Source organism: Sinocyclocheilus anshuiensis, unplaced genomic scaffold (genome assembly GCF_001515605.1).
Source record: "Sinocyclocheilus anshuiensis isolate Anshui unplaced genomic scaffold, SAMN03320099.WGS_v1.1 scaffold42, whole genome shotgun sequence".
NCBI classification, from domain to species: Eukaryota; Metazoa; Chordata; class Actinopteri; order Cypriniformes; family Cyprinidae; genus Sinocyclocheilus; species Sinocyclocheilus anshuiensis.
This window is the reverse complement of record NW_015546057.1, coordinates 950,378-977,406: the sequence shown is the minus strand read 5'-3', so window position 1 is coordinate 977,406 and position 27,029 is coordinate 950,378. Positions and strand designations below refer to the sequence as shown.

Sequence of the window (27,029 nt, the reverse complement as noted above, 5' to 3'; positions counted from 1 at the left end):
TGTACAGTATGTGGAAAATAATGTGTTTTTTGAACCTTAAACCACATAAACACATTTCATTACGCCAAATACACAAAATAATGTTCTTTTTAGCAGCATCATATGACCCCTTTAACTAAATTGTGGCCACAAATTCCCAAATGTTTGCAAATGTTGTTGTGGAAAAAAAATATTAATTTGTGCCAATGATATCTTGTTTTTTTGTTTTTTTGTTTTCCACGTCATATACATTTATACTGTGAAAAATATATTAAAAAAATTAAAGATACAAATATTTTATTATTTTTTAATAAAATTTTAATTTTTAACAATAATATTTGTATTTTATGTTACATTATAATAAATATAAATATTAATAAAAATGTGTAAATATATGAACTGATCTTATTTCTGCCAACCCTTAAAAGTACTGTTAGATGAATAAACCTGTAAAGAAGCTATACATGGTTCATCACATTAACTCTGAACAAGTTCCATCGATATTTATCATTCAAAAAGTATCCAAATGCTTTATGTCTTCAATCTATAATATGTGTGTATATATTCAGATGAAAAGGAAAGAACTGACAAGGAGAGATGATGAAGATGGAGATAGCATGCTGTCATCTACTCTTTCTGATGGGGGCAGCACCAAGCGCAAAAGGTACATTTACAGCATTAGTAAAACTACTGGTTTGGAGCGTATTATTCATAAACATTCACGCTGTGACAGCTGACAGTTGCCCTAACGTATCACCTCTGGCAGCCATAAGAAGAACACGAAGAAGAACCGCATGAAGGCTCTGTACGCTGCTGTGGCAGAGGCTCGGGAGATGGACACAGGCCGGAGACTCTGCGACCTGTTTATGGTCAAGCCCTCAAAAAAAGACTACCCGGACTACTACAAGATTATTCTGGAACCAATGGACCTGAGGACCATCGACCACAACATCCGCTCTGACAGATACCCCAGCGAAGACGCCATGATGGAGGGCATGAAGCTGATGTTTCGTAATGCACGTCACTACAACGAAGAAGGTTCACAAGTGAGTTTGAGGTTTACTACTGAGCTTGGAAAGACCGTGTAGAGTAAATGAGCTTTTTAAATCATTTTAGGTTTTATAAATACGAACTGCTCTGTTGTGTCATAAATAACTTGTTGGTTTAACTCTAGGTTTACAATGACGCCAACATTCTGGAGAAGATATTAAGAGAAAAACGAAGGGAACTCGGACCTCCACGAGATGACGAGGACATCGTCTCACCCAAGTTGAAAATTAGTATGTTTTGAAAGCAGTATATGTGTATACCTTACTTTGAATTAGGGTTGAATAGGGCTGGGCAATATGGCCAAAAAAATTATCACGATAAAATGTTTCATATCAGGTGATACCGATAATTATCATGATACATTTTAAATTTGTATTACCTAATTTTTATATGGTGCAATTTAATTATTCTGACTGTTTGAGTATTATTAAAATTAACCCCTGGTCTTCCATAGTAGCGTACATTTAGGTTATGATAACCACAGTTAAAACCCACACATACAGCACCTCAATACCATGGTAAAATGTATCTATATTGTTTTTAGGTATTTGTATTAAAAAACAGTAGTCTAAATACTTTTGGTATGAATGCATGAACGCTATAGCTTAATCACAAAAAATACTGTAATTATATTCCCTTACTCCTTTAATACATTTAATTCATATATTTTGGTGCATAAACATTATATTGAACATTTATCAAACTATTGTTGTTGTTTTATCGAGGAAAATAGAGCACGATAAATTAAAGCAATAAGCCCCAAGAAGCTCCGCTTCGTGTCGTGCCTAACAACGCCCCTTAGCTGTTATAAATTCACTGTAAACCACGGCTTCACGGGGCTTTTATAAAACGGTTATTCCATATACGTAGTAAGGTTTCACAAAATAAAACAGAGCAAATAAAGTGTAATGATATTAATAAAAACAGTATTCTTCCACCAAACAATGTAATTCCTCAGAATCAGTTGTGGTTGCTACAAAGTGGTTGCCGAGCAACACACAAACGTAAACAAAGGTGTATGTTTGTAGAGTAATTTACAACAGCTTCGAACACGGCTCAGCCAATCAGAATCAAGGACCGGAACTATCCGTTTTACAAATTGTTATCGTTTTATCGCCCAGTGTTAAGGTTGAACAATCTAATCAAATAAATAAAAAAAAACACAATATGGCTTAGTGCAATTATTAAATAAAAAGGTTGCAATTTAATTAAATAAATATATGGGCTTTGTGTTTTAGAGTGAAGCATCGCACTGTGTTGTTTTGCACACAAGCAGCTTATGATTTGGTGTTTTCCGTGTTTCGGAGTGCCTGTAAATTCTGCTCCAATTGAAGTCTGCATGTGCTCAGTTTGGGTTGCTTGACTTGTGCATTTGGGCACAGAACATGCACCAGTTAGACTATTTATTTGGATTTTGGAATGACGTCTCAGAAGTTGCGGCTTTCAGTCTACATAACACCAGTCCTCTCAAGAAGCTGTGACTGACCATGTGCCACTTTCATTCCAGGAAAGAGTGGCATCTCTCCTAAAAAGTCCAAGTACCTGACTCCTCTGCAGCAGAAACTCAATGAACTCTATGAAGCGGTGAAGAACTACACAGACAAGCGTGGACGGCGTCTCAGTACAATCTTCCTCCGTCTTCCATCCCGCGCCGAGCTTCCAGACTACTATGTGGCCATCAAGAAACCCATAGACATGGAGAAGGTGAAGAGCCACATGCTGGCCAACAAGTACCAGGATGTTGATGCTCTGGTGGAAGACTTAGTGTTGATGTTCAACAACGCTTGCACCTACAACGAACCTGAATCGTTGATCTACAAAGATGCATTGGTGCTTCACAAAGTGCTTTTGGAGACCAGGAGAGACTTGGAGGGAGGCGACGACGCTCATGTCCCAGATGTTGCGCGGCTCATCCAGGAGCTTATTCGCAATCTTTTTGTCTCAGTTCTTGGTCACCAGGACGACGAGGGACGTTGCTATAGTGACTCACTGGCGGAGATTCCAGCTGTTGATCCCAACAATCCCGATAAGTCTCCACTGAACTTTGAAATCATCAGAGCAAACGTGGATAAGGGGCGTTACAGGAGACTAGACGTGTTCCAGGACCATATGTTTGAAGTTTTGGAGAAAGCCAGGCGTCTGCACAGGTGATGCTTTTCATTCACTCATTTTGTCTAGGATTTACGTACCTGGAGAGGTCAAGTGTTGGTTTTTCACAATACTAAATGTTTTAAATTGTGTCGTAGAACTGATTCTGAGATCTTTGAGGACTCTGTGGAGCTCCAGCAGTTCTTCATCCGGATCCGAGATGAATTGTGTAAGAATGGAGAGATTCTGCTGTCGCCGGCCCTCAGCTACACCACTAAACACCTGCACAGCGACGTGGAGAAGGAGAAGAAAGAGAAGCTGCCTAAAGAATATGAAGAAGATAAACTCAAGAGAGAGGAGGAGAAGAAAGGTACTGTTCCAGTAGTATTTAATCCAGTTTTTAAATCGGTTTATTTATTAAAAACAAACAAACATGCTAAAACAACATACATAAAACTACAACTCATACAGAAATGGACTCTTCTGTGATAAACGTTTTTCATTTCTAATTTCAAAATCATTTTGAATGAGCAGTGCACAGTTACACAGTAGTTCAGTTAAAGATTTAGAGAGATATATATAATATATTATTAATATCCATTTGCATAATCTGCACATGCATTCATTTGCATGAGGTGCGACCAACAAAGTCATGTGGTGCAACCACTGTGCAGAAACAAGCAGAAAAAAATACACCCTCAAAACTGTCAAGGTCAATAAGGGTTTTTGTTTTTTATGAGATAAAAAGACCCTGGAAAACATATATATATGTTATATAATCATGATTAATCGCATCCAAAATAAAATATTTTGTTTAAGCAATATATGTGTGTGTACTGTATATTTATTATGTATATATAAATACACACACGTGCATGTATTTTTGCAAACATTTACCTTGTACTTTTACTTTTACATAGTTTTTTTAATTAATAATAATAATAATAATAATGTGTACACCTCACAAGTATTAAGAAAAATATGAAATTAATTTATACTTGTATAAATATGTAATTAATTTGATCAAATTTAAATTTGGTACAGTTAAAAAAAAAATGAAACCAGTATGACAACAAATACATTTCTAAGAACTTTGTACATATGTTTTACATTACATTTTAAGGTTTTAAGGTCAAATTATCGCTATTAACAAACCATTAACTACGACTTTTGCCTCAATAAACTCCTAATCTGCTGCTTATTAATAGTTAGTAAGGTAGTTGTTAAGTTTAGCTATTGGGTAGGATTACGGATGTAGAATATGGTCATGCAGAATATGTGCTTTATAAGTACTAATAAACAGCCAATATGTTAATAATAGGCGTGCTAATAAGCAACTAGTTAATAGTGAGAATAAGTACCTATACTAAAATGTTACTGATTTAAAAAAAAATGTTTTCTTTATTTTGGCCACAATTATTTGCCATTGACGCATTTACAGGAGTGACAAACATATTGTAACCACAAACCATATTTAAACAGGATAAACTTTTAGCATACCGTATATGTTTATTTATATACATACTGTATCAACGGTCACAGTTTTGGGAATGCCTTCTTTATGTTATAGACAAAGGAAATTCTCTCCTGTGTTTAAAGCAGTTGTCAGTCTCTAAACTAAACTTGGAGTGTGCAAGTTGCCAATAATTGTAATGTTTTGTAGTTCAGATGGCTGTTTATTAATCCTTTCACACTGATTTCCAGAGGCTGAGAAGAGTGAGGACACAGCAGGTGGTGGATGGAAGGGGGCTCTACAACGCAACTACAGCCAGGACTGCAGCTTCAAGGACAACATGTACCACGTGGGAGACTATGTTTATGTAGAGCCCACAGAACCAAACCTGCAGCCGCACATCGTCTGCATAGAGCGCCTGTGGCAGGATGATGCAGGTATTGCTTCATAAAACCTTTTATATGGCACATAGGTTGCTCTTAACACTGTTGATTGAGAATATACAGTACCATTTAAAATTTTGGGGTCAGTAAGATTTGAAATCAAAAGTGATTATAAAGACTTTTAGATTGTTATAGAAAAAAAATCTGTTTTGAATAAATGCTGCTCGTTTCAACTTTCTATTCATTAAAGAATATTAGAGCATCTTAGAATATTCAGCATATTAGAATGATTTCTGAAGGATCATGTGACACTGAAGACTGGAGTAATGATGCTGAAAATTTGATGCTTTGCCATATCCGGAATAAACTCATTTGAAACTAATTTAAAATAGAAAACAGTTTTCACAATTTACAATATTATTTCACGATATTACTGTTTTAATGTAAAAAAAAAAAAAATGCAGTTTACAAAAACATTTTAAAAATCTTACCAATCCCAAACGTTTGAACATTAGTGTTTAGGGTTGCAAAGGGGTGGAAATTTCCAGTAAATTTCCGGAAACTTTCCAAAAAAGTCGATTATTCTAACGATTAATCGAGTATTCTGATATATTTTTTAGGTTTTTTTAATAAAAATATACCTAGGCGAACAATTAGGGTTCCAAAGAGGTGGAAACTTTCCGAAAACTTTCCCTGGAATATTCCAAAAAATCCTGGAAAGTTTCCAAAATGTCTGGAATGTTTCCTACATTTTCTGGAAATGTTCCACCTTTTTGCAACGCTATTAGTGTTGCTGTTAAACTATGTGTATGTATTTTTCTTATGAAGGAGAGAACTGGCTTTATGGCTGCTGGTTCTATAGACCCAACGAAACATTTCATCTCGCCACACGCAAATTTCTTGAGAAAGAAGCTTTCAAAAGTGACTATTACAACAAAATTCCTGTCAGTAAAATACTGAGCAAATGTGTCGTCATGTTTGTGAAGGTAATATCATTCAGCAATGATTCCAAAACATTATTATACGATTGTAAAAGCATCATATCTAACTGTTCTGATAAAAAAATCTTTATTGCAGGAGTATTTCAAGCTTCAGCCTGACAGCTTCAGACCTGAAGATGTTTTTGTTTGTGAGTCTCGTTATTCTGCGAAAACCAAGTCCTTCAAAAAGATCAAGATGTGGACGATGCCCCTGAGCTCCGTGAAGTTCGTCCCTCGTGAAGTGCCCTTGCCTGTGGTTCGTGTGGCCTCCATGTTTGCACCCAAACAGGACAGCGAGAAGCCTCCTGAGGCGGCAGAGGATGGCAAAGCTGTGCCATTGATTATTGATAAGGTAAGACATATTCTGGCATATATTGAATATATATATATATATATACATATGCCGCCTGACCATCAATCTGTGTCTTCAGGAGAGAGAGGATGTTACCATGGAGGTCAGTAATGGAGAGCCAGGCTGCCAGTACTATGAGCAGCTCTGCTACAACGACATGTCTCTAAAAGTGGGAGACTGTGTCTACATCCGCTCTCATGGGCTCGTACGCAACCGTGTGGGCAGGTAGGGGACCAATGACGAGACCAAAGAGTCGCTGTGTTGTTCATATTGTGGATCGTTGAAAAGTACCGAAGGGCACTGTAAAGGTAGTATATTCACCCAAAAAATGAAAATTCTGTCATCTGCTCACTCTCATGTCATTCCAAACCCAAACCCCTTTCGTTCATCTTCGAAGCATGAATGAGATTAGAAATCTCAGCTGAAAGTCCATTCCACTAAAACATTAAACGGCTCGATTCATATGCATTACTTTTACAATCCCTTCATGAACTTTTTGAAGCATCAAAGTCTTGGTGGAATGGACTTTCAATCATTAAAAATATTTTCACTTGTGTTTCGAAGCTTAATGAAAGTCTTATGGGTTTGGAATGACATAACGGTAAGTAATTAGCTGGGTTTACATCCACAACACGACTGCGTTCCCAAACAGGAATCCTGAGATAGCATGATTCCGTTTATTGCATTTCATCTGAGCGCTCTGAGGCACACGTAATTTATTATATATGAAAAAAGACCAACCGTGGCTTCTCCTACTTCAGCAAATGACATTTTTCTTAGTGATATTGGTGCCAGTTTATCTGGAACCCTAGTGAAAAATAAATATACTAAAATGTATTTGAAATACATTTATTTCATGCTAAGTGTACTAGAAATACATTTACATATTTATGGACTTAATAAAAATACCCTGTAACTGTACTTTTAGTACACTAAACTGGTATACTTAAAGTCTGCTAAATTGAAAGAACTAATTTTGTGCTTAATGCACTTTAATTTTGCTTAAGTCCAACTAAAGATATACTGAAGTGTATTTGATTGTGCTAAAGTGCAACTTCTGCAAGTATACTTCAGGTACACTTTAAATATCTTGCATTTAAAGGCCGATATTATTCAAAGATCATACAGTCCTCATCAATAGTGACATTAAAGCACATTTTAGGCTTAATATTAAGAAATGTGCAATGTGCACAAGTAGTACTCCAAATAAAGTTCAAATCGCAAACGTTTTATGCAACAATACAATTTTGCGCATAATTTAAATTCGCAACTTTGGATGGAAGCATTGTTCCATCTAGGGCTGCACGATTAATCGCATGCGATATTTAACGCGCATCTTATCAGTAAAGCCGGTTCTGTAATCAGCGGTAAATCTCCATCACCTGCGTGCTTTCACATTGAGCAGCATTAACTACACAGAGCTGCAGACGAGCTGCGCTAAACCACGTTCATATTCGCGCGATTTTTTGCGCAGCTCGTCAGTGAACAACGGCTCTGTGTAGTTAATGCTGCTCAATGTGAAAGCACGCAGGTGATGGAGATTTACCGCTGATTACAGAACCGGCTTTCTGACAAGATGCGAGTTAAATATCGCATGCGATTAATCATGCAGCCCTAGTTCCATCCAAAGTTTGGATGACAGAACCATCCTTTCAATATGACTTGTGTGTAATATATTATAATATATTATAATATACAAGTCTGCTGAAGTCTTGAACATCACATTTGGTTACAAAATATGCAAGAACCAACGTTTGATGTCACTGATGTTACCAAACTTGATGTGAAACAACATGACAGTGTCTCCTTATATATGTTTGGGTTTGTGTTGTAATAGAATAGAGAAGATGTGGGTGCGAGATGAAGCTGCCTACTTTTTTGGCCCCATCTTCATCCATCCCGAGGAGACTGAGCATGAACCTACTAAGATGTTCTACAAGAAGGAAGTGTTCCTCAGTAACCTGGAAGAAACCTGCCCTATGACCTGTATTGGAGGTAACAGTATTTTTGGATGGCCTCGAATTTAAGTTCCATCATTGCAACTGTATTATTGAGTGGTTACAAGGACATTGACTGAAGAACAGAGAGAGTTATTTAAATTGAAATTACAATAAGTTAAATAAATAAGTGATTTGTTAGTTAAATCTTTTCCTACATCTGGACTGTATTTTTTTTTTCCTCAGGGAAGTGTACAGTGTCTTCTTTCAAAGATTTCCTGTCATGCCGTCCAACTGAAATGCTGGAGGAGAATGTGTTGCTGTGTGAGAGCCGCTACATCGAGAGCGAGAAGCAAATGAAGAAGTTTAAAGGGCTGAAGCGTTTCTCTCTGTCTGCCAAAGTAGTTGAGGATGAAATCTATTACTTTCGGTCAGTTGCTTCATTCTTGTTAACTACTGAAGTAATCCAAATTAAAAAAGAAAGGACTGTTTTTGTTTTTTTTCCTCAGGGAAGTGTACAGTGTCTTCTTTCAAAGATTTTTTGTCATGCCGGCCAACTGAAATGCCGGAGGAGGATGTGTTGCTGTGTGAGAGCCGCTACATAGAGAGTGAGAAGCAAATGAAGAAGTTTAAAGGGCTGAAACGTTTCTCTCTGTCTGCCAAAGTAGTTGAAGATGAAATCTATTACTTTCGGTCAGTTGCTTCATTCTTGTTGACTACTGAAGTAATACAAATAAAAAAATAATAATAATAATTGATGTACGTAAGAAACAGACTTTAGTGTATAGCGATGAGAGCTCATGATCTCAACAGGGATTGCTTGTTTCTGTCCCAGACTTGGACACTAGACTCATGCTTTTGGTTGTCTCTATCAGAAAGCTCATAGTGCCTCAGAAGGAGCCTTCTCCACTGCTGGATAAGAAGATCGAGGAGTTGGAGGCCAAGTTTGCAGATATGACGGATGAAGAGCTGGAGGATTTGGGAGATGATGATGGAGACGGATCTGATGCTCACTGCATGCGGCAGCTTCAGACTCAGCTGACCAGCGACATGGACATGCTGCATTATGCACCCCCCCAGGTCTGGATTATGCTGTTACTGAAAGAAAATCACTTTGTCCTTGTTGATTTAGACTCAGAAGGGTCTGATGGTATTTTGTAACTAGCTGTGTTAGAGCAAGACTATTCATTATCTGCATGAATTCATACCCATTTTGCAGCTTATTCTTGTCAAAAACTGCCAACTTGGGACACGTAAACTGGCCAGCCACAGTTTAAGTTTAAGATATTTTGTGGTGGGTACAGTTTTAGAATTGCATTGTAGTGCCACAGTAAAACATGAAAAAACCAAAGGTTTAAGGTTTAATGTTTTGGGAATTGTCTCCGCTTAGAGTTGTAGCATTGTAAGATTAAATTAGTAATGGCCCCTTAAGTGTTTTTTTTTTTTTCACAATAAGAGTTCTCAAAATATTTTCACGTTAATCTTGAAATGCTGCAACTCCATTCTTGAAATTTGACTAATTTTGCACAAGGCCTTTTTTCAAATGATTCCCGAAATATTATAGTGAAGTGATAAAAATAAAAGTCTGTCATTTACTCACTCATAAAGTGTGGTCACATTTACTGTTGGTCAATTGAATTTTCACAGGCGGAAATATAGTATTGTTAAGGGACATTTTTTGCCACAAAATTTTGCCAAAATTTGACTAATCACTAATTTGACCATACCTATGTCATTCTAAACTGGAATGACTTACTTTCTTCTGCAGAACACTAAATATGTTTTATTGAAGAATGTTGGTAACTTCCAATTTAAGAACAAAAAAAATACTGTGACAGTTTTTAAAATTCCTTTTGTGTTGCTCAAAGTCGTACACACTTGGAACGTCATGAGGGTGAGTAAATGATGACAAAATCCTCATTTGTGGGTGAACTAGCCATTTAAGTCTTAATTTTTGAAATGTTACTACTTTATTCTCAAAATGTCAGGCCTTTTTTTATCCTGTTTTTAATGTGGCACTAAAACAGCATTGTTGATCTGAAATTAATTCTTGCATCATAGTAGCTCAAATCCAGTGACTTGTTCTTCCATGGAAACTTGCTATGTAAAGCTGCCTACCCTAATCCTGTCAATCATATTAAAACTAGGGATTTCGAAACAATTTGGAGAATGGATGGATAAGTGGATGAATCAAAAGTACCATTAGTACCATTATGCATGTTGCCTAAATGATCAGTATCTCATTTTGTCCACAGTCCACACCAAAGTCAATTAAGGGTCTGTCAAAGAAGGAGGGGGCGAAGAGGAAGATCAACATGAGTGGCTACATCCTCTTCAGCAGTGAAATGAGAGCCGTCATCAAGGCCCAGCACCCTGACTTCTCCTTTGGAGAACTCAGTCGACTGGTGGGCACAGAGTGGAGGAACCTTGAGGCCACTAAGAAAGCTGAGTACGAAGGTGAAGTGTTGAATTTTGCCATTTATCACGAAAGCAATTTGCCTGGAAATCATCTGTGGACACTGATGGGATACAGTGTCTCCAGGTTTTCCATGAAACATCACATTGTGTTTATCTTTTGTCGTCGATTTAGAGCGGGCAGCAAAGGTAGTGGAGCAGCAGGAGCGAGAAAGAGCAGTGCATCAGAACTCCCCAAGAGCAGGTACCCCAGTAGGGGCGCTCATGGGGGTAGTACCTCCCCCGACCCCCATGGGGATGCTTAGCCACAGCATGACGCCTATGGCAGGTAACCCCTCTCAGATGTGGTGGACACACCTTTCTGGTGCTACACAGAGCTGCAATAAGAAGCCTAACTGCTAACACACTCATCCCCAGTGCACTTTCCATCTTCAGCCAATCCATTCCTTCTGCAAAACTGCCATGTTTTGGTGTCTGTAATTCCAAATTTTCTGTATGTGATTTTGAATGCATGGCCTTTGTCATCCATCAAAGAAATATTGCATGAACTATAACAATCATGAAACTTTACTACCCCTTTTGCATTGGAATGATGCTCAGCCATGGATTCTGTGAAGTTTCCTCAGAATTCCTACATGTTTCCACTGACTTGAAAGCTGAAAAGTGATGGAAGTGATTGTTTATCAAAAAAATTTAATTGGGCATCTTTATACTATCATAAGCTGAATAGAATAGTGTGTAACAAATACGTAAAATAATGTAAAACAAATATAAAAAGATGCACAGTATATAATTTATTGGCCCATATATGAGTTTTTTTTATTTTATTTATCAATATAAGTTGATATTGGTCATTTAATTATGCATGCAATTTTTCCTATTTTTACATTTATATTACCTTTCCTATATCTAACACTTACTCAAAATGACTTGTTAATAATTTATTATTAATTGCTACTAATTTAATAACAATTAAATGTAATCTTTCACAAATCTCAAAATGAGTGTCCACTTTTTCACTTTGTAGCATTTAAAACTATTGATTTTACTTTATCTTTAATTAAATACATATAAAGAGGTATAGAATTTTAATATCAGTCATTTATCACATACAACATGAAAAAAAAAGAGAAAGAAAGAAAGAAAAAAACTGGATCAGAATCTGCTAAAATGTTTATAGTGGTTCATCTCTAAAATAATTTCAGTTGGATGGTACAGTTTTGGTACTGTTAACTATTAAAAATGTGTTTGTTAATTGAAATAAAGCTGAAATAAATAAATAAAAATTAAAAAGATATATGAAAATGATGCTTTGACAACTAACTAAAAATAAGATTAAATTAGTGCTGTCAAATGATTAATCGTGATTAATCGCATCCAAAATAAAAGTTTTTGTTTACATAATATATGTATGTGTATATGTGTATATTTATTATGTATATATAAATACACGCACATACAGTATATATTTTAACATTTTTCTTAAATATATACATGCATGTGTGTGTATTTATATATACATAATAAATATACACATATACACACATTATGTAAACAAGAACTTTGATTTTGGATGTGATTAATCGTTTGACAGCACTAGTTTAAATTAAAGAACTAACATTACTAAAACTGAAATAAAGCTAAATAGAAATAATTTTAATCCTAAAATAACACTGGACAAAACTGGAGAAAAACAAAGCAGTAAAATAAAGTGTACATAAAATGGTTAAGGTTCCTGCTTCCATTGCGGGTACCAACACCCATTGCAGAGATGACTTTTCAGACCACTTTTTCACTTTTCTTCAGTGGAAATGCGTTGGTAGGGGCCAGAGTAATCACAGCTCTGGTGCCCTCTTAGTGGAAAAGGGGTGTGTTTGTGTGTGTGTGTGTGTGCGCGCTGGGTTTGACATTTCATTGTGAATGATAAATCAGCTGACGTTCTCTAATTGTAGTTTTCTTTTTACATGTAGTGCATGAATTCATTCTCAACAGCAAATTAAGTTTCTACAATATTTAGTAGTAGCTTATGACAACATGGCAGATATATTACATCTAGATTGCATTCAAACGACACACACATGCTATATAAAATATACTTTTTTTTAATAGTATGTTTTTAACCAAATGTAGTGCCGACTCAGACAGTATGCAGTTTTGTGCAGTTGACTTGTGATGCATTTCAAGTCTTCTAGAGCCGTATGGTACTGTGAGGAACCAATTTTCATTAAATTATTTGGTAATTTAAATAACTGTTTAATGAAAATTGGTGTTTGCCTGATTAGCAAAGAAAGTGAATTTGCCATTGTGATGTCATCTAGTGACATTTAGCTACCAGTTTTAGCTACCTTCAATTGAAAGCAGTTGGCAACACTGGAGAAATGTCAAGGTCACATGTCACCCCAAAATCAGAGTCGAAAACACCAGCAAACAACAATGGCAGAGGCAAGACAAAAGAGAAATCCACAAAGGCAGGCAATGGTCAGGGCAGGCAGCAAACAATCAAAAAACAAGGAACTTTCACACCAAAAGCCTCAGGCTGAAGGAAATGTAAATTAACGTCTGTACAGTAGAACACAGAAGAAGAAAGTTCAACACTCTTCAGCAACAAAAAAAGAGAAGAAATGTTCATTTATCTTGTGTAATTTTTGCTTATTAGTACGGTTGAATTGGATCACCGAAGGTCAGCAGCAAATTGGTTAATAAAATGTGATTAAATACATAAAGGATATTTGTATTATTTAACATATTTAATGATTGCAGCTTTGAGTCATATTATGAGCTGCTTTTCACTGTTTTTATTAATTTTGAGGAAAACTAAATCTGATTTACTTTGCTGTAAAAGTACTTTTCAAGTGTCTGTACTTTATCAGAGTGTTTTTCTTCAGACAATTTTACTTCACAACATTCCAAAGCATAACATTGTACATTTTACTGCACTACGTTTCATATTAAATATCATTTAATACTTAATTACATTAGAAATCTATTACTTTCTTACGTTTACTCAAGTAAAAGTAATTCAAAGATTTACTTGAGTACAAGAAATTTCTACATTTTTAATGTTCTTAATTATTAAAGGTAAAACAAACAACAACTTTTATTTATGAAATGTAGTGCAGTAAAGAGTATGATATTATGCTTTGGAATGTTGTGAAGTAAAATTGTCTAAAGAAAAACACTGATAAACTACAGATACTTTTTAAATTGACTTGAGTAAAGTAAAAATACTTCACTACTGTCTTCCTCTGTATATATATATATATATAGTGATGTATATATAAGATGTACGAATTTTTCAACCAAATCCCCCCCATTTTGTATGATCTCTCTTATTTTGTTAAAATTATTCACAGATTCTGCAAGGGGTTCCCAAACTTTCGCATGCCACTGTACACACACACACACACACACACCCAACTTGTCAAATGTTTGGAGTAATGCATTTTTTTGTGCTCACCAAGGCTGCATTTAAGTGAAGGGTGAAAGCAGCATTTATTTGTAATCGAAATATCCAACAATGCCGTGGGGAAAAAACAGTTAATCTTAAAACATAAATACATAAACCCAAATAGGAAATAAAACAGTTCTCGAATAATAATTAATAGTGTCTGTGTCCTAAACCCCTGAAACATCAGTGTCTCATGTTTTAAAGCAGTCAAAGCAACGTGGGAAAGAAATATAAATATTGAGATGTATTTTTTTATTATTATTTTGTAATTAAATTACGTAATTCCGTTACATGTAATTTACTTCCCAACAGTGCTTACCACAAGCTTTTGAGTGTATCACAGCAAGAAAAATATCAGTGCACTTGCTCCTTTGACAGGTTTTTTTTTTTGCTTTGAAAGGTAGGTTCGCTGTCCGCCATGTTGGGGTTTTTGTTTTTTTTTACTGAAATTTCAGACTCGTCACCTATGAAAGTCTACTTGACCTCCAGTACAGTAGGTGGCGATAATGCTCCTAAGGAGTTATTCGCCATAAAACAAGAAGAAGAAGAAGCCATGTTGGGGACGTCACTCAGGAGGGAATGAATGAAGCGTCATCCTTCAGGAGCAGCTTCTGCAGCGCGAGGCCTCACTGCATGCGAAAGCACAGACTTTAGGCAGGACTAATTACTTGTATTCTCCTCCAAATCACAACATATAAGCACCAGAGCATGTGGCGCGCCGGAGCGGGGAGTTTTGCGCTAATCGCGTGTTTTTTCCGCGCGTCGCTGTGTGCGGAGGGGCTCGTGAATGAAGACGTGAAGCGCACGCTGGACCTGAGCTCTCACCTCGCGAAGATCACGGCGGAGATCCAGCTCGCGAATCACGGAGCCTCGCGAGTCAGCGGCTTCACGCTCGCGCTGGAGGCCGAGCTCGCGCCGCACCTGGCCTTCATCGGTGCATCTGTGAGTAACGTTAAATTCACGTTAAATTATAAATGCTTGTGTAAAGAGGCAGGACCCTCCCTTGCACAATTTACTCATTCTGTGCTTATTTAATTATAAGAAATGATTTCTCAACTGTATTTTTAGCATTGAGACAATAGGTAGTGCAACTTTTCATATACTGTAGCCTGTGCTAGCTATATAATCCTGCTTAATTTGTACGTTTGCACTTGTTTTGACAAAAGAAACCCTTAAGTAGCGTAGTTAAGATGTAATGCTCGTTCAAATAAGTACTTAAAATGAATTCTGCTATGCTGCGCTTGGCGTTATCGGGGTGTTTTGTGTAGAAGTTAGCATTAGCAGTGGGTGTGCAGCGCACTTCCGCTTTGCTCTGTCAGTGACACGTAAGCTCTGGATGCACTTCCGCGCTGTATCACTGCTGCAATGTTATACAGAAACACGTAGCCAGGGTCCTTTGGTTTTCTTGCTTTTAATAAAAACGATGGTTTCTCGTGTTTAAAAGTGTACATGATCCGCTATGTGTTTGACGAGCACTGAATCAAGCGCTCATTAGCAGGGAACCTTAGTTGACTTGGACCTGTAGACAAAGGCCTTGTTTTTAAGCTTAAACATAATTTGGGGTTATGGATCTGCCCGGTTTTTCTTCCTTTAGACTGCATGTTGTGAACTAGTTCTGGTTATAAGACAAGTTTTAATCTTTACCAGGTAAAGGGGGAGGAAGAGGAGGATGAAAGCCTGGAGCTGAAAGAGACCACTGTCCATGGACAAAGGTAAACACTGTTAGTATTAGACTGTCCAGCGTGCCACAAACAAACAAAAGATTTGAATTAGGGCTGCACGATCAAGGTTAAACTGATAATCACATTTATTTTGCTCAAAAATTATAAATCGCATTTAGTAATCACAATTGCTCATTTTACGGTAGGTCTCATTTCATCAGAATTATTGCACTTTCTCATAAGCACAAATTAAGAAATCATTATTATATTTATCATATATATCAACACGCTTTCTATTAGTGGGCAGGTCTTTCATTCTTTCTTATGATTAGCCAATCATTTTTCTATTCTGCTGGTAAGTGTTTGTGAGTGCGGCAGATATAGTGTTTGCTTATTCTTCTTTTTTTTTTTCCAATTTATTTTTTTCTTCTAAAAATGCCATAATGTTTACAGACTCAAGAAATTGCTAAAGTATACACCTGTTTATTATGCAGATTTTTTTTTTTTTTTTTTTCAAATGATTTATTTTCAGTTTTAGTATTTCAGTAAATATTATGTAAAATAAATATACATTTTATTGCAGCAGTTTTTTTATGCCTTTGATATTTGCCCTGTTTAAAATAATTTGATATCATATATATTGGTGACCATCAGTTGACCACTACTATCTACATCAGGGATCCTCAAATCTGGCCCACGAGATCCACTTTCCTGCAGAGTTTAGCTCGAACCCTAATCAAACACACCTGAGCATGCTAATCAATGTCTTCAGGATCATCAGAACATCACAGGTAGGTGAGTTTGAGCAGGGTTGGAGCTAAACTCTGCAGCGCATTGGCCCTCCAGGGCAAGATTTGAGGAACCCTGATCTACATTATGAAAACTGGTCAAACTAGAGAAAAGAAGCGTCTCTCAAAACCTAAAACAGAGAAATTCCTAATATTAATTCCAATGATGTCAACAATTTTATATTTTAAAAAGAAAAAATCCAACAACCACAATTGCAAACAAATATAGTTGAGATTCATGTTTGGATTTCTTATCATTTGCTCACTGATTTATTACACTTTCAGTTAAGCAGAATATTGAAATGTTGGTTAAACTCCAACACATGTTTGTCAGTGTTGTCGTTTTTTTTTGTTTTCCCCATCAGTGCTGAGGTTGCCAGGTTGAGAAGATTAAGTAAAACATTGTGCATAAAATGTATCCTTTTAAGAGAGAAGCTCTGATTGAGGGATTTAAAATCTTTGTGATCGTGATCACAATTAAAAAGCGATTAATAATGCAGCCCTAATTTGAATCCAGTGGTAAAATGCATATAGATGTGGTTTGTACGCATCCGATTTAGTGTTGTTTTGCGGTTTAGACTACAAGACACGCTTCTCTTTGTGTGTATAAAACATGTTTCCTTTTCTTGGAGATGTTATTTCCAGCTCAAACGTTTTGTTTTCCCTTCCTGCAGTGGTAAATTCTTCGAGGCACAGTTACCGTCGTCTCTTGCTCCGGGTGCTAAACTGCGGGTGAAGGTTGAGACGGTGTTCAGTCACATGCTGAAGCCCTTCCCCACCCACATCACCCAGGCCGAGCGACAGCTGGTGGTCTTCCAGGGGAACCACTACCTGTACTCCCCATACCCCACCCGCTCACAGACCACCCGCGTACGCCTGGCCTCCAAAACCGTGGAGAGCTACACCAAGCTGGGCAACCCCACCAAGAGCGATGAGACTGTAGAGTATGGACCGTTCAAAGATGTTCCTCCCTTCAGCCAGGTGACTGACCACAATAATCACTGTGTTGTACTGTAATACACTTTAAACTGTGTGTTTACGTGATAATATTGTCATTGCCTGGTAATTATGAAATTCGTTTACAGCATGCATCAGTTTTGTTTTTGCGTACAAAAAAGTTTGGTGTCAGTCAGATTTTTCTTCTCTGCTCACCAAGGCTCATTTATTTGATCAAAAATACAGTAAATACAATAATATTGTGAAATATTGTTACAATTTAAATTAAATTGTGTATATGTACTTATTTATATATAATGTTTTGAATGCAATCTATTTTTGTGATGTAAAGCTGAATTTTCAGCGTCATTACTTCAGTCTTTAGTGTCACATGATCTTTCAGAAATCCTCAAGAAACATTTCTTATCAATGTTGAAAACAGTTGTGCTGGTTAATATTTTTATGGAAACCATGATGCTTTTTTCCCTTATGAATTTTGAAATATAATTGTGTGCTTGATAAATAAAAGTATTAATTTCTTTCAAAAGCAAAATCTTACTGACCCCATATTTTTGAATGGTAGTGTTTTTGAAAACCTTTTGAAAACTGCTGTTTTGTAGGATGCCATGAAGATCCACTATGAGAACAACACACCTTTCATTACCATCAGCAGTGTCACTCGCACTATCGAGGTCTCTCACTGGGGCAACATCGCCGTGGAGGAAACCATCGACCTGAGACACACCGGGGCTTTCCTGAAGGGGCCTTTTTCCCGCTATGACTACCAGAGACAGTCTGACAGCGGCATTTCATCAGTCAAATCTTTCAAGGTGTCTTAACTCTCTCTTCTTATTTGTATTAATTATTTGAACTCATTAGTATGTAACAAAATGATATCTGGTCCAACATACTGGCTCAGCTATAGGTGGCATCCCAGTAGCCAACTCTAAAAAGCAAGTTAATATAGAAGCTTGAAACTGGCTTAAGTAGAGGAAACGTTTGGTTTTCTTCAACTTACTTTTATTTCTTCTTGCAGACCATCCTCCCAGCCTCTGCTCAGGATGTGTATTACCGTGATGAGATCGGGAACATCTCCACATCTCACCTCCAAGTTCTAGATGATTCCGTAGAAGTTGAAATCCGTCCCCGGTTCCCACTGTTCGGTGGCTGGAAAACACATTACATCATTGGTTATAATCTTCCCAGCTATGAGTATCTCTACAATCTGGGTGGGTGTCTGGTATCGAGTTGACAGATTCAAATATTTACTTTTAATATAAACTCATGTTACATCCTTTTGTCCTTTAGGAGATCAGTATGCTCTGAAAATTCGTCTGGTTGATCATGTCTATGATGACCAGGTTATTGACCAACTAACTGTGAAACTGATCCTTCCTGAAGGAGCCAGGTGAGCATCTGATATGCATTAGCATGAGCAAACCTCACAATCAAAATCATAATTAGGTTTGATTTGGCGATTTACCACTACTCTGTTGTTCTCCCCAGAAATATCCACGTGGACACTCCCTACCCCATCACCCGCAGTCAGGACGAGCTGCATTACACTTACCTGGACACCTTCGGCAGACCTGTGCTGGTGGCCACCAAGAACAATCTGGTGGAGCAGCACATTCAGGACGTTGTGGTAAGCTAAGACTTGCATAGAAGCCTTGCAACAGGGTCATTTTAAAAGGGAGGGATACAGAACCTCTGTAAAAGCATTGTCTTCCTCGATCCTGTCCTGTCCTTGTACTCTTTACAGCAGTGCAGAGAAAATATCGACTGAACAGTTTAGCTCTTTTATCGTGTAGTCTAGATCTGTATAGAGAACTTAATTTCTAAAATAGTAGAAATGACTAACTTAAAAATCAAAAGTACAATTTGTAAATGCTTTATTAAACTGGAAATTAAAGGTGCAGTAGGAGATATTGGAAAATGCTAACTTTAGCCTGATAGCACTGAAAGCGAACATCCCACCCTCCCTGCTATCGCCGTCCAAAGCCACGCCCCCTGAACGCATATACGAATCGCCGTCCAAGGCCGCGCCCCCTGAACGCATTTACGCTCACAGACCAGAAGACCAGAGACAACATTACAATAGGCTACATCAGCGGTTCCCAATTCCAATCCTTGCGCCCTCCTGCTCTGCACATTTCATATGTATCTCTTATCACGTGCGACGTTTGTTCTATTCGACCGTAAGTGCTCTTTGAAGTGGACATCACCGAATATTCCACCATCCAGTTCGAAGCGAGCGTATATGTTCCATACAAAGGGCATTAAAGTGTGCAAGACGTAAATTTAAATAGTATTTATTTAAAGAGGTATATTATATCACACTTCTCTAGTAAGTTTCGTCTGTGTGTGAAGACGCTGCGCAGTGCAAATCAGCTTCTAACGAGCTGGTTATCTGAATCGGGTGTGTTAACTAAGCGAGACATGCAAAATATGCAGAGCGGGGGAGCGCGAGGACTGGAATTGGGAACCACTGGGCTACATCATGTGTCAATCACCGGTGAGAAAACTTTTTAAAAGTACTACAATACCAGGAAGGAAGATCGAATGTCTGCCATTCTCTCTGTCTGCACAGCGTGTGTGAATGCGCTGATGACGTATCCTGTCTGCGCGAACCGGGTGCGCAGAGGTATGCTAATACATACGTTGACAGGCAGGTAGGAAAGCCAATTAAAACGCTCGGACCGAGCATTTTGATTGGATGGAAATTTCTTGGTCCTGCGCCTTCCACAGAATATATAAATACAGATAAATACATTTAGACCACTTAACTTAATGATTGCTATCGGGATGTGAAGAGACTTTCAACCAGCATAACAAAAAATGTTTCTGAAGACAATCACCTATTGCACCTTTAAATGTTACAAATCCTATTTAAATGCTCTATTTAACTGCATTTTTAAATATAAACTAAATGGTTTTAAATTTTACTTTTGTTAATTTGAAAACATTTTTCTTCCTTTTTTAAAAAATTCCATATTATTCTAATAATTCCATTTTAATTATTTTCTAAGCTCAATTTACATTTCTTATATCTTAATATTTTTCTCTTGCATTTCTTTTTCTTTTTTTTTCTTTTAATCTGCTTTTACGCAATATAAGATATTCATAAACCTCTTTTTTTTTTTAATGATAATACAGTATTGTTTGGACACTTTAATTCAGTGTACAGAAGGTAGTGGGCGTTTACTTCAATTTCTAAACAAAAAGCTGAGCAGCTGCAACAGGTTCTTTCACAGTACATGTAGAAACATTGGGCCTCATTCAGGAAATTTGAGGAGTAATTTCCCCGTAAAACAGACTTTCCCGAAAACTCTCCTCCGGATTCACAAACACTTCGTAAACATCAGATTTGATAGTTTAACATCATGGGTATGTTAATGAATTGCAGTCATTCGTAAATTGGGTGCATGTGCATACTCTTTCACAATTCGCTTAATCCGCGCCTATGAATTACACCTTGTGTAAGTAACATGTCCAGGAATGCTATGGAATCTTCTGGACTCCCTTATCAGTTTTGGCTCCAGGATATTGCATAAATGCAAAAAAGGCCATATTCCTAACAATAAATATTTAATTAATGTGTGTCAACCAAAGAGTTTTTAGCCAGCTGAAAAAATGTCAGGTGCTCTTCTGAAAATGGCCAGATGGTGGCACTTGAGAACGCTTTGGTGGCACAACTGAGATGCTTTGGTTGCTATGGTCCACAGTAGTAACATATTACTAGCATCTCGTTTTGAAGAATATTACTGAATATAAAAATGCACCAATATTAACTTGTTCAGTTCTTGTACATGTAGGATGGTTGGTCAGTGTGGTATTTGCCCCGCCCCTCCTTCATTGATTGGACGGCTAGGTAAAAAGTGACAGTGACGAGCGCTTTTTACCCAAAGTTGAACAGTTTTCAACTCTCAGCTAAGATAAAAATACTGGGTAAACAAACTTGTGAAATATTATTTCAGTGTCATCAGTTTGCGAAAAAGAATACATAACATTTTACACATGTTTACACATGGTAAGGAACAGGTGTACAGTTCTTTAACAACTAACATTTTGAAAATACGAACATTTTCATTAATTCGAAAGTTTACTTCAGAACGGTTTTACGAACGATTTACACAAAATTTCGTTCTGCTCATGTTTCACGATTAAAGCCCATTGTTTTGTTTTTTTTATCATTATTCATGCCAGTTCTACTCTGCTTCTACAGTACAGGTGCATTTGCTGAGCAGCTTCAGATTTTTCCAATGGAATTGAAGTGCATGTAAAGTTGTTACAAAGTGCCAAAAATGCTTTCAGCAAAAGTGAGCCAGTTGAGTAACCCCAAAAGTGAGTATTAACTGTGTTTCTCATTAGGTTCACTACACCTTCAATAAGATCCTGATGCTGCAGGAGCCTTTGTTAGTGGTGGGATTGTTCTACATCCTCTTTTTCACTGTCATCATCTACGTGCGCCTCGACTTCTCCATCACCAAGGTGCGTCTGGAGCACACGGTATTGTTGAAGTGACTGTGAAGGTGTCACATTAACTGAGCTGTCGTTTCCTCATTACCTCCGTTAGGATCCAGCAGCAGAGGTGCGCATGAAGGTGGCCTCCATCACCGAGCAGGTCTTGACTCTGGTGAACAAGCGTCTCGGTCTGTACCGCCACATGGACGAAGTTGTGAACCGCTACAAGCAGACCCGCGATACCGGAGCACTGAACAGCGGCCGCAAGACCCTGGAGGCCGAACACCGCACCCTCTCCAATGACATCAGTGCATTACAAGCCCGTCTCAAAGCAGAGGGCTCCGATCTGGCCGAAAAAGTAGAGTCAATTTCCTTTTACCATATTTCAAAATTCTTAAAGGGATAGTTCACCTAAAAATGAAAATTCTGCCATTAATTACTCACCCTCATGTCATTCCGAGACTTTTGTTCATCTTCGGAAAACACAAATTAAGATATTATTGATGAAATCCAAGAGCTTTTCTCACTATAGATTGAAAATCGGTTCAAATATGTGACGAATCAAATCGGTTGAGATACCAAACAAATCGCGATACAGTTGGAGTAGGAATTTATATGACTGTATCTCTGAGGGGAACTGGCTGTCTTTAGAGAAGTTTACGTGGTATTTTCTTTTCATCTTGCCTCTGAACAATACATATTAAAGTAGAGTTCGCTTTGTTTACAGCGGTAACCCAGGACTATATCATTGCTGTTCATAAGCGCCACCTGCTGGCAGAGTGTGAATTTGCGTTTCATTCAGCTCGTCTGCTTCTTTCATTCAGATGTTTTATGTAGTATAGTTTCACAAAACTAAAGTCAGACCATTCTGTTTTTGCTTCAAATTTCAAAATTATACAGTCTAATTTAGATTAAAAACTGCTCATGTTGCATGTATGCAGCATCTTTGTTTGGATCATGTTTAAAATGCAGTGGTTGCCTCTCATTTTAAATGGAAAGAGCACAGGCAAAGCCTTAGTTTGTTTATACGAAGAGATTTCTTTTTTGTGTAACGTGTTTGATTTGGGGTTTGTTTAAAATTTCAATTTAGTTTCGTTCTATTTCAATTTAACAAAGAAACGTGCAGCAATAGCCTAATAAAAGGACACCTTTTTAGGGGTGTCCCCGACAAAGGATTTACTTAGTCGAATGGGAATTTTCGAATCTTGCCGATAGTCGAATCATATGTTTGGGGGTGGGGGGCAAAATACATTACCAAGAGAGACATTCAACAGTGATAATTACTGACCTTAACACACAGGGAAAATGTATAATGGATGCCTCGCAGATACAAATGGGGTAAATAATGTTTTATGTTTTGATTAAAAGGTAGTTAATATTAAACGTCAGCGAAACCCTAAGAATTCACAACATTTTTTACAATAGTGCTCTCATTATAATGTTATGTATATGACAGTAGTTATTAATGTTCTGTATTTCTGTTTTGAGCTGCGCGTGCTGAAGATGACCAGTAGAGTGAAGCATTTGATAGCAGGTTTTTAATCAATGGGATTGAACTCCTCATTTATCTCATATAGAATACGCTTCGTTATTTATACAACATAGCGTTAATATTATGACTTATATGCTATCTGCACAAAATGCCCCGAATGCACATGAACGTGTCTGTGCGGCTTTGAATGAACTCATTTTGTGGACGCGTTCTTCACGCAACAACGTGCAGAAACACGGCAACTAAACTCTTAAAAATTCACATTTATAATAGTGTTCTCATTATAATGTTATGTGTATGACAGTCCCAGTCATAGTTATTAATATTCCGCATTGTTGTTTGTCCCGCTCGCGCTGCGCGCTGAAGAGATAATCACCGTAGTACTACAATGAAGCGCTTTACTGCAGCGTAACTCAACCAAATGCATCTTATATGAGATAAATAATATATACACAATATATATGAACCGGCTGAAATGTTTTGAAATCACTTGTACCCCACCTGATCGAAAAAATCCAGTCTTTCACTCTGCCTGTGTCAATTTGAGTCTTGTTAAAGTTTTAAATCCCTGCCGCCAAGATGCTCCTCTGTCGGTCAGGGATTATGGAAAGTGAAACTTAAATCTATAGGGGTGGTTGGATTTATTCACGCACGTTAAAATATTTATTTGAAGCTTCTTTCTTTTCAGATTCTTATTTACAGCATCATCATAATAGGCTGTCTATGAACTTATTGGGAGAAAATCGGTAGTTCTATGTGAAATTTGAAATTTGAGCACCCCCATATAGCCAAAATGGCATGATCATAACACCCCGCGAATATTCGACTGTGAGATTGGTAGTCGAATCAGGCTCCTCTTATCGAAGCATCAAATCGTCGACTATTCGGGGTCACCCCTACACCTTTTAATTTACTGTATAATGTCTTCAATCTCATTTTGTTAAAAAAAATCGCGAGAAAATCGAATCTTGAAATCAAAATCATGAATCGAATCGTGAGTTGAGTGAATCGTTACATCCCTATTTCTGACACAAACTACTACGTTCAAGGCCCCTAAAGGTAGTAATACTTTGTTAAAATAGACCATGTGACATCAGTAGTTCAGCCATAATTTTATGAGGCTATGAGAGTACTTATTGTGTGCAAAGAAATAAAAAATAACTTTATTCAACAATTTCTTCTCTTCCGTGTCAGTCTTCGATGTACCACGATGAAGAGAAAGAAATTGTTGAATAACTTTTATTTTTTTATTTTTTTTTTTTACTTTGCTCACAAAAAGCATTCTCGTAGCTTTATAAAATTAAGGTTGAACCATAGCGTGGTAATTCCCTTGCTGTCTATGGAGGGTCAGAAAGCTTTCGGAGTTCATCAAAAATATCTTAATTTGTGTTCCATGAGGGTAAGTAATTAATGACCGAATTTTCATTTTTGGGTGAACTGTCCCTTTAAGCTGGATTTTTCTATGTTTTCAGTTTTTTTCTCTGTCTGCAGGTTGGTGAGATACAGAAGTTGGACAACCAGCTGAAGGATCTGGTGTGCCGATCCTGTCAGGAGGCCGAACGCCTGGTGGCTGGAAAGGTGAAGAAGGACGCCTACATCGACTCGGATAAAACCCTGTCAGGCAAGAGGCAAGAGCTGGTCAGCCGCATCGACAGCCTTCTGGATGCCTTGTAAATCAAACTGCAGATGTCCAGTCTTCAGCCGGGCCATGAAACAGTCCCCGCCCTCAGAAACCGTAACCCACACTCAGACTGGACTGACAGATCAATAGTGTACACTCACAAACAATATGCATCATTCTGTGAACATCATGCTTGTGCCTTCATAGGGTGTGAAAGTGATTTTTGCAGGATATACATGTTGTTTTGTGTTGCTGAATGTGTGTGATTTGGAAGAGGGTTTTGTGTGTGTACTTCGATGCAGAATCTTTTTTATTTTTTTTTAAGTTTAAAGTTTCTGAATGTCAAATGCAGTCTTCATTCACACAATCCAGCAGACTTGTTCCTTTTAATATTCATCTGCAATTTTGGAGTCGGGTTTGAATTGAAATTAGCTCTACAACCCTCACCTAAAAAAACACCTTTGCACTTATTGTTTCCAAAAAAAAATGAAAGAATAGAAAATGATCTGCCCTGTCCTAAAACATAAGTATGGAACAGCAGATGCTGAAATGGTTGCCACTGATATGCTCATGTTTGCAAATTTTCTGTTGGGGTTTTATTTCTCACATTTTTGTATGATTTTCATTTTTTGTAAATGATGCATTTCATATCTACAGTGAATGATACTGATTTTTGTATGCCAAGGGTATATGTGACAGATGTTGCTGGTAAATCATTTTCAGTCCGTGAATAAATAAGGTATGTGAAACCAGACCTATGATATTATTATTATTATTATTTGTTTTGTAACTGTCTGTTTACAAATTAAAACATTTTTTCTTTAAAATGTTTAAGCCAGAAGATACCTGATATTCCATAAAACTAAAAAGTTCAACTTAATAACCAAGTTCATAGTTTCCATAAATATGTTTTTTCCATCATAACAACTGTATATTTGAGATGTCTTGTTCATAAGGTAAAACTACAAGCATAATTGTTTTGGATGTAAGAAATTGACACTTTAATATTTTGCAACACAACGTACAACGTATTAAGAAGTGTCTTTGGCGCTTTTACAATGTAAATTTGGTTGTTTATATTTTATAATAGATAAGGCACCATATTTTAATTACTGGTTTTAAATATTGCTACATTGTCAGCGGATCTTTCTCTATAGATGCATGCACACACGCATAACTCTATAATTACTGTGTAATAAACCCCTTTTTAGTAAAAGGCTGACAATAACAAATCAGGTCTTTTTAGAATTTGCATATGCACAAAATGTAATTCAGTCACAAAGTCAAAACGTTCTTGCTTATTGGTGTATATTTATAGTTCATATGGTGTGGTCTGCTGGTAAAAAAAAAAAAAAGCAATGCAACATTTATGAGCCTCCTATTAATGAGTTTGCAAGTTATGACCACAGGAGGGCACTGTTATTCTGTATACACTGAGAACATGCTCATGCTATCTCAACCTAAATCTAAACCATGGGCTAGAAGTCGTAGTTAATATTTTAACCCTTCTTTTGGAATAAGTAAGGGATCAAAAAAGGCATATATGCCCAAAACATCAATATGTCTTTGCACAGCTGTTAGTAGCAATACCTTGGGTTTGATCACTGGATATATGGGCAGAGATATTAAAAATAATAGTGATATAAAAACAGAATCACCAGTTCTCCTTCATTACTAATGTAATCTGTATAGTATGGCCAGATTTACTAGAGGTTAGGGCTGCACAATTAATCGAATTTCTAATCGCGATTACAATTATGGATGCCACAATCACGTAATCGTTCAAAGCGGTGGGCTGTTTTGACCCAGCGGTTGGGTTAAATGTTTAACCCAACCTTCTGGGTAGTAACCCAACCGCTGGGTCAAAACAACCCAATTGCTGGGTTTGTCCCTATTTTACCCAGCACTGGGTTGTCTTTAACCCAGCATTTTTTTGTGTGTATAGAAAAGCACTAAAGGTTTTTCAGTTAGAGTGTTTTCAG

At 37.1% G+C, this 27,029-nt stretch overlaps 2 protein-coding genes across 3 annotated transcripts in view; both read left to right on the top strand.

Annotated features, from left to right (window-relative positions):
* The window catches only part of LOC107699352 (protein polybromo-1-like), an 18,236-nt gene extending 7,126 nt beyond the window's left edge, over positions 1-11,110 (top strand). Inside the window, exons 13-26 of one of the 2 annotated variants that reach the window (XM_016500590.1) lie at positions 549-643; positions 746-1,025; positions 1,154-1,259; positions 2,537-3,176; positions 3,276-3,487; positions 4,822-5,007; positions 5,782-5,939; positions 6,031-6,285; positions 6,365-6,510; positions 8,123-8,280; positions 8,732-8,915; positions 9,098-9,302; positions 10,478-10,679; positions 10,813-11,110. In XM_016500590.1, coding sequence (XP_016356076.1) covers positions 549-643; positions 746-1,025; positions 1,154-1,259; positions 2,537-3,176; positions 3,276-3,487; positions 4,822-5,007; positions 5,782-5,939; positions 6,031-6,285; positions 6,365-6,510; positions 8,123-8,280; positions 8,732-8,915; positions 9,098-9,302; positions 10,478-10,679; positions 10,813-11,039 — 3,054 coding nt within the window. In that variant the 3' untranslated portion in view covers positions 11,040-11,110. Of the gene's footprint in view, positions 1-548; positions 644-745; positions 1,026-1,153; positions 1,260-2,536; positions 3,177-3,275; positions 3,488-4,821; positions 5,008-5,781; positions 5,940-6,030; positions 6,286-6,364; positions 6,511-8,122; positions 8,281-8,468; positions 8,653-8,731; positions 8,916-9,097; positions 9,303-10,477; positions 10,680-10,812 lie in introns of both variants that reach the window. The other variant, XM_016500591.1, reaches the window with a different exon arrangement.
* Positions 11,111-14,648: 3,538 nt separating this feature from the next.
* rpn1 (ribophorin I) lies at positions 14,649-25,534 on the top strand. Its single transcript, XM_016500589.1, has 10 exons — positions 14,649-15,027; positions 15,733-15,797; positions 17,209-17,515; positions 18,091-18,300; positions 18,507-18,699; positions 18,779-18,878; positions 18,977-19,115; positions 21,842-21,961; positions 22,047-22,292; positions 24,918-25,534. The coding sequence occupies exons 1-10, from the start codon at positions 14,794-14,796 to the stop codon at positions 25,098-25,100; spliced, it is 1,797 nt and encodes a 598-aa protein (XP_016356075.1). The 5' UTR covers positions 14,649-14,793; the 3' UTR covers positions 25,101-25,534.
* Positions 25,535-27,029: the final 1,495 nt, after the last annotated feature.

Excerpts from the sequence above, each read along its gene's own strand:
- rpn1 (XM_016500589.1), top strand. The coding sequence starts at position 14,794 with ATGTGGCGCGCCGGAGCGGGGAGTTTTGCGCTAATCGCGTGTTTTTTC. Across the intron at positions 17,516-18,090 it reads ATGTTCCTCCCTTCAGCCAG|GATGCCATGAAGATCCACTA; the intron begins GTGACTGACCAC and ends GCTGTTTTGTAG. Across the intron at positions 19,116-21,841 it reads AGCACATTCAGGACGTTGTG|GTTCACTACACCTTCAATAA; the intron begins GTAAGCTAAGAC and ends GTTTCTCATTAG.